The 8184-nt window shown below is 34.6% G+C and overlaps 1 protein-coding gene across 1 annotated transcript; it reads left to right on the top strand.

Moving 5' to 3' along the window:
* Positions 1 to 11: 11 nt before the first annotated feature.
* Positions 12 to 6811, top strand: LOC100375875 (trafficking protein particle complex subunit 6b-like). The gene is made up of 5 exons (XM_085491570.1): positions 12 to 327; positions 2854 to 3033; positions 3453 to 3536; positions 3756 to 3849; positions 5698 to 6811. Exons 1-5 carry the CDS (start codon positions 247 to 249, stop codon positions 5727 to 5729), a joined length of 471 nt encoding a protein of 156 aa, XP_085347696.1. The 5' UTR covers positions 12 to 246; the 3' UTR covers positions 5730 to 6811.
* Positions 6812 to 8184: the final 1373 nt, after the last annotated feature.

Here is an 8184-nt window from a genome sequence, read left to right as displayed (position 1 = left end):
TTGTCGTAAAATTTTACGGCACGGTACCAAAGCTCTCGAGTGAAAAAGGAAAATATTGTATCCTACATACAGTTGTTATTCAAGCACAACGGCTTATCACAAATAGTTGTTTCAGGTTTATTTGGACTAGAAATTATGTTCGTACAACTGACTAATTCGATACAAAACTGAAAACATTCCAGAAATATCGCCACCTCGAGTTGGATCTAGTAAAATCTGAGCGACCCACAAAATACGGAAGTCAACATGGCGGAAGATGTCTTGTTCGAGTTTATTCACATGGAATTAGTATCTTATATGTACAACTCCTTTAAGAATAATGAGAAGGTCAGTGCCCGATTCTATCACTGTTACTTGAGGACTGAAACGCCCAATATTAAATAGATCAATTTTAAATTATCTATCTATGTTGCTGTATTTGGTGGGTGTTATTCAATTGATCTATTGAGTTTTTCATTACTCCTGTGCATGTGAAAGTGGATTCTAGTGAAAGAGGGACTGTGATTCTATCGATAACTGTGAGAAATGTTTCGTCTTCATTTTCATGTTATTTTTTATTATAATGTCGACAATTTACTGATAATAATGGGGACATGTATCATAATGAGGTAAGTCGATGTGGATGTACCCGGTACCAATAATATTAATATTATTGAAAGGTATATTTGTTAGTGTTTACTCCGTTTTTTCGTGTGTTTTTTCATAGGTGGTGACTATTCTCTCCGCGGTTGTGCGAATAACCGATCTATTTCCACTATTTGCCCGCGGCTGTGCGAATAACCAATCTATTTCCACTATTCAGCCTTTGGCTGTGCGAATAACCGATCTATTTCCACTATTCGCCCCGCAGCTGTGCGAATAACCAATCTATTTTCTCTATCCGCCCTGCGACTGTGCGAATAACCGATCTATTTCCACTATTCAGCCCTCGGCTATGCGAATAACTGATCTATTTCCACTATCCGCCCTGCGGCTGTGCGAATAACCGATCTATTTCCACTATTCGCCCCGCAGCTGTGCGAATAACCAATCTATTTCCACTATCCGCCCTGCGGCTGCGCGAATAACCGATCTATTTCCACTATTCAGCCCTCGGCTATGCGAATAACCAATCTATTTCCACTATCCGCCCTCGGCTATGCGAATAACTGATCTATTTCCACTATTCGCCCTGCAGCTGTGCGAATAACCAATCTATTTTCACTATCCGTCCGCTGCTGTGCGAATAACCGATCTATTTCGACTATTTGTCCGCGGCTGTGTGAATAAAAGATCTATTTCCACTATTCGTCCCCTTGACCCAGTTTTGCATTAGACTGTACACGAAATTATTGGAAATGCGCCCAATCCTTATTTCAGAATGACCTAAAACCTGAGTTAGCTTGTTTTTTGAAAGTTGTATTTTGTAAGCATTTCAAAATTTAACCAATCTCACTTGTATCCCATAACCCTCCTTTCTCGGTTGTCAGCGACCATTGTCCTTCCGAGCTCTTGAATGTGTGTGAGCAGTAGCAAGCATTCCAAGCTCGGATTTCGATTTTGTGGTACAAAAAAATCCCACTGGGGTTCAAACTGGGACCCTGTAAGATGGTAAGAAGCTGAAAGAAAAGAACATTGCAACAAACAGACTTAGCACGCCATTCAGCTGCTCAGCTGTTGCTTTTCAGAGTTGAATTTTTGCTACTTCAAAACTACCAAAGCCATCACGACAATAGAAGGAAAGATGTGATTGGCTAAATATATACTCAATTTCATAATAGGTATTTCCATTGGTTGATTTGACAGCTGGGTGAATAGTGGAAATAGATCTGTTATGCCTTTTCGTTTTTTATATTGTGCAGTATTCTGACTAAGTTGACACAGCAGAGCTGTTCATATTACTGATTGTCCGTCGTCGTCTACCGTCGTCGTCAACTTTACAATTTCAACTTCAGAATGTTTTCAAATTTGAGATGCAAGTACCTTGGGTGGTTTCTTTTCAGATTTGTTCATTTCATGTCAAATTCTCTATTTTTGATGAATATTTTTGTCATTTTTGGTAAAAAGTGATATTTTCGACTTCTTGTTAAAAACAGCAAGTCCAATTGCTTAGATACTATAAATATTGTTCTTTTCCTAATGATATCTTCAGTTCTTAATTGAAATGTGCATTGCTAACAGCGGAGCTATCTCAACCGACAGGCTGCTTGTTTCGTATTTGTAACCATTTTAATTCCTCCTGGGGACTTTTATATGGTCTCAATTAACTAAACTAAACCCTACATGCTTCAGATTTGTTCACAGTGGATAGAGGGACTGTGGTTGTGGAAAAAATAAAACCATGGACGTACTGTGGTAAAACTTAATCCTTTCAAATACAAAAACATTTTCATTTTTTTAAAACAAAATTTTTTACAAATAAAAGAAATGGCCCACTCCACCTTTAAAATGGTATTAATGTTTCCATAGTTTGCACTATACTGATATCTGTGTCAGTTTCTCACACAAAGTATCCTTAAAGTACTGTCCTCGTGAACCAAAGACTAAGCCATCATCTCACCACTGATGGAGAGATGAAGTATGTAAACATCAAGTTTATGAAACCATGCAATATTGAATCATAGATTATAGCTTTTATCGTTTTACTCAGAGACTCGTGTAGTTATACTCGATACATACAAAGAAAAAATAATCCCCAAAAAACAAAATACCTGTATTTCTGAGCTATAAAATACTGATTCTCCAAAGTGACATTGAGCTTGGACTTGTACAAGCTGATATTCAAACAGGCTGTGATTGTTCTCTCAGTCGTGTACACTTCGTAAAACTGCAACTGTATGAAAGTTTCTAAGTCTTATTTTATTTGCATTGCAGGATAAATGTGTAACGAGACTTGAACAACTTGGCTATAGAGTCGGACAGAGCTTAGTTGAAAGGTTTACAAAAGACAGCCCTCGATTTAAAGATGAACTTGACATTATGAAATTTGTCTGTAAAGACTTCTGGACAACTGTGTACAAGAAACAAGTAGACAATCTAAGAACCAATCATCAGGTGAGAAATTTGATTTAATAACTTTGTTACCTTCCCATTTGAGATCAACCATCTGTCAGTTCCTGCATTGACGTGTTTGACAGTTGTTAGTTATGAATCTTTTCAACTGTTATCGATATGTTTAGCATTGATTGTACAGATTTTTAACTTTATTTTGCTTATTTGCATTGTTAAATATAGATTTTTTTATGTCACCTTCAAGTACGTGCTTGGTGTAATCAAGCGTTTATTGATGAAAGGGGTACTCTAAAGCGCATTTGGGGTTGAACGACAATAACAAACCGAAAAGTGTGTTTTGATAATAAAGTTATATGATACTGTGAATTCATCAAGTATCTCTATTTAATCTATGCAGCTATATAACTAATTTAATTCAGTTTTAAAATTTAATTTATGGTTATTGTGTTATTTTATCACAGGGTGTGTATGTACTGCAGGATAATCGGTTTAGATTACTAATACAGATTGCGGCAGGCAAACAGTATATGGAGTATGCACCAAAGGTATATTATTAAAACTATCGTCAATATCATTTTTGGAATGGAATGTCATGATTGTCAAACCATGTCAAATTACCAGGATGTGTGACCTTTAGAGGTCATGCTTAAGTACTCTTGACTTAATTTTCAAAATTCTAACATGTACCAGAATAAACAATTTGAGCTTTCAAATCCAGTATAATGAATATATTTATGATAACATATCATTTTCTTTTTTTTCAGTATTTGGCGTTTCCATGCGGCCTTATAAGAGGGGCGCTTTCTAATCTTGGTATGAACTGTATTGTCACGGCAGAAGTCACTCAGATGCCAGCGTGTGAGTTTAAATCAAGTATTTAAAAATTCAGCTGCAGGATTGTGTAAATCCAGGGAATAAAAACAGTTTGACACATCCCAACTATCATTACTATATTTATGTGCGTGTTGAAGCAGAATCTGTGTGTTTTCCAATTCTGCTGCCCTCTTAGTTGAAGTTCAATTTTAAACTGCTGCAATGTTCAGGGGGTTTCAATTTTGCTGCTAATTGCTAAATGATACTCTAATACAGAGAGAATAATAAATTATAAAATAAAATAATAATTAATGCTTTAATCGCAATATCATAGTTTATTTCTGAAGTATGATTGTGAATTATATATTATGCTTTGGGATGATCAGCTTAATGGAAAAACATAAAACATAATAAAAATGAGAAGTGCAATGATTGATTGATTGGAAAATTATAAAAATAGTTATTTAATCAAGAGTGTCTCTTGTTGACCAGAATAATCAGTTTCCTAAGACTGAACAGAAAAATTAAATAAAACTTTAAAATAAATTGAATTCAAAAACATTGAATGAGAATAATACGAATGACACGTCTACTAAATCTATAATAATGTGCAAGAATTGAAACATTTGGATTCCTGGGAGCCTAATTCTGAGTTACTGAGTCACTGCTGACTGTGAGAGATATGCAAATAGAAAAGAGCTGTGTACATTGATTATGTCATTCATATTTCATATTTGTCACGATTTAAAAAAAGTGTCTGTGTTATAAATAATGCATACAAATCAGAGTTCAGTTATCTTTGGTCTATTTTAACGACATCAGTATAGTACCGGTAGGATAGATAGCCCGAGTCACATCATATTCGGGGTGTTTCCATGACAACCTACACTTTCAGATCATAATAGAGATGCCTACATACAATGTGACACAATATACTTAATACAATACCTGCTGAAATCCTCAACAGATAACCAAAATGAAAGGGGGAGGAATGGTGTCAGTAGGCTGCGATTTAACACTTTCAGAGTTTGGTTTCCATGGTAACGTTACTCATGTGATCTTTGTGGCTTGCAAATTTTTTTATATCGACTTGCCATGGCAACAGTTTATCTTGTCCAAATTGTAATTTTTGTTGAATGATATAGCAGTGATTTATCGGTTGCTATGGGAAGTTGAAATATAATAAAACTTTTCATGCATTCACAAACATCTATTTACAATTCCCTCAGGTGTGAATATGCAAATTCTAGTTAACAAATAAAAATAAATTGTGGTAAATAATATTGCCACTGAATGTTAATGCGACTGTGTATTTTTTTCACATGAGTTGTGAAACATTTGGCCAAACTATTGCCATGGATTAAAAAATAAAAAGGAACATTATTATTGACAAATGGTTAGGGGTTAGGGAGAATGTCAAAACTTGAAAAGTTTGTGATGTTGGGGCAAAAAATAATGAGCTTCCGCCGCAGTAAACATTGTTAACTACCATATATGTTTAAGCACGCACAAGTTCATATAATTGCCTAAACTAGTGCTTGTTAAATTTTTTTCCATATTAGTACGTGTTTTACTTGGTGGTCATGTGATGACATATCAAAATAATATGATTTTTCACTGAAATTGACCTTGGTTGAAATAACAATATGACATGCATTCAGTGTCACTTATTTTTAGCTCTTCGAATATTCTCACTGTCACAATTTTCTTTTAATTTCTCTCAGTGACAATGCTTGACATTTCTGATCAAAAATACATGAGCAATTTGGTCAAGACTTGTTGTATTAATGGAAACATGAATTTAGTGAAAATATGTTTTATGATGAATGTTTACATTGGTGGTGATAATGTGTTTTGTTATTGATTTTTATTTTAGTTCATTTTTTCTTTCAGGTAAATTCCAGATCATCATCCAGAAGTCTTAGCATGTATTTATTCCTGAAAACGTTATTTATTCCACTTTTTGATTTTGATGTAAAGAGAAAAATATACAGCACATGCCCAGTGTTGAAATGAAGAATGCTTAGTCTCCTTGCTGAGTTTGTGGAGTAATGTACTATGTCAAGCTGAGTTCAACAACGTATATAAAACAGAAAAAAAAGATTGAGAAATGACTACATTTTTGTAATTATTTATTTTGGTGCAGATTTTTACACAGATTTATGTAAATTTCTTAGATTTCAACACAAATTTTGAAGGCAAACAGATATAATTTGATATTGGTTATCGATACAAGACATACTGTTTAATCTGATAACTTGATAGAGTTGACTAAGGCCAGACTTTTTTTATTCCTTGTTTCTCGAGTTTTTATAAGGCATTTTTTTGAGAAGGCTGAAAAAAAAAATTTTTTTTTTTTTTTCCATTAGATTTGTGTGATTCTCCAAAAATTGTAAGTGAGATCATTGATCGGAGAGAAGAAATGAAATAAAATTTTATTCCATGTATAACCTTGTTTCTCATCTGCACAAGACTTCGGTATTTTGATCATGATACTCCCACGAAAATGCAACTTGGGTTTGTTATGCGGCGGGCAGAAAAAAAATTAAGATAAAAATAATTTTTTTTTAGCATTTTTTTGCACTTACAAGTCGGCGTGCGCAAGAAATTACACTGAAATAAAATTATATTTTTATTTCATTTTCGGCTCCTGTTCATTTGGTGGGTTCACGAAACAAGGGATAATAAAAGTCTGGCCTAAATTTCACCAAAAAAAGATTTATAATTGAAATAACTATATTGCGAAATGTGACAACATTGACAATAAAAGGTTTGAACGTTATTTACAAAGTAACACATCTAGCCATAGGACATTTTATGAGGAGATAAACATTCCCCCAGTGAGATCATATTTATTTCAGTTTTGTACTGTTATTTACCATCCGCTGTTGACTGGTAGTTGATAATTACGTTACAAATTAGTATATACATGTAATATCCACTATGTTGATTCAGACACAGTCCCTCAACACTGTGATTCAGATAAATAAAAATAATTATAAAGTAACCATGTTGGTGTCAAACTCTCTTGAAGGACTCAGTGTGTTTGCATGGATTTCTTGTTTCAAGGATTACAACATTCAGTGAATTACATTTAGTTTTGCATGTCATCAGGATTCAAAATAACTCAACAAATTTCTTTCCTCAACTTGAAGCCGCTCATTTTTCTGAGGAACAGAATCAACTGTGATCAGCAGTATTGGTGTTTTCATATTATGACTCGTCACCTTTAATACGTCATTATCATCTTGCTGCTTCTTGTACGGCTCCCACGTAATTTATATAACGTATTTTAAATATCTCCGCAATGTGCAGCCTCTGTGGCGGCGTTTTAATGTGCAGTTGAATCGGGAATTAATTTTTGTCACATTTCCTTGTCATCACGTTGCTGTCACTGCCATAATGTTCTGGCAACATTGCCAGCTAACTTGCTGACTGGTTTGCAATGCGTGCCCGGAAATCATTACGTTATTAGAACAAGTTAGGTCAAGTCACAGTCCCGGTGTGGAGGGACTGTGGTCAAACCAATCTCAACAGGAGATGTCAAACTAATGATAGTGGAGAACTCGGGTAGTTGAATATAAATATAAGATCACGATGGAATTACATTTCAATTTATTTGTAAAACTCCTACAAAATGGATGTAACAAAACACACAAATTTGTCAGGCTTTCTACCTTCAATATTCTCAGAAACGCAGCCAGTTTTGAGGTGTCTAATCTAATTGCACAGATCACCGGTACTTGTCAATAAACAAATCTACACGCACAAGTCTAACAGCTGACGTAATTGAAGTGCGCCCCCACACATCTTGTTTCAGATAAAACTTTACCACAAAATGCGCGTTCCATGGTACAACTGTACTGTTAAATCTTGGTAGTAAGTTCCGTGAACTGACGCTGCTCAAAATAATAAAAGTACTATTTAAAGTTCACATTCCGGCATGCATCTTTTTTTAAATGTATAAGGCAAGTAAAGCCAGCAAGTAAATGATAGGTGATTCATATCAACCCAGGCCGTGGTGCACCATTTGTTGGAGAAGAACAAAATGCCGTTTTAGGCTTTATAATCATACATGTTCATTGTCTTGAAGTGTTTTTTAACAAAATGCACCGTGGTGCGGCTTCTTTCGTTGTTGACTCTCATCTTTGATATTTTTTCCATGGATACGAGTATGAGGGTCGGAAAAGAGTATTTCGTGGGTTGTAATCAATTGTTTTTATTCTCGTAATGTTATTTAAATAGATAAAAAAACGTAAATTTGTAGACATGGGCAAGGTGTAAAATGTAATCAGCTATTTTATTCGTCCGTAATTTGTACAAAGATCTTTTTTTTAAGCGTATAAAGCATTCTTCACATTAAATGTCGTAATTCTTACG

Source organism: Saccoglossus kowalevskii, chromosome 2, assembly GCF_978046115.1.
Source record: "Saccoglossus kowalevskii chromosome 2, keSacKowa6.1, whole genome shotgun sequence".
Taxonomy (NCBI): domain Eukaryota; kingdom Metazoa; phylum Hemichordata; class Enteropneusta; family Harrimaniidae; genus Saccoglossus; species Saccoglossus kowalevskii.
The sequence above is the reverse complement of the archived record's forward strand: the minus strand, read 5'-3'. Positions and strand labels throughout refer to the sequence as shown.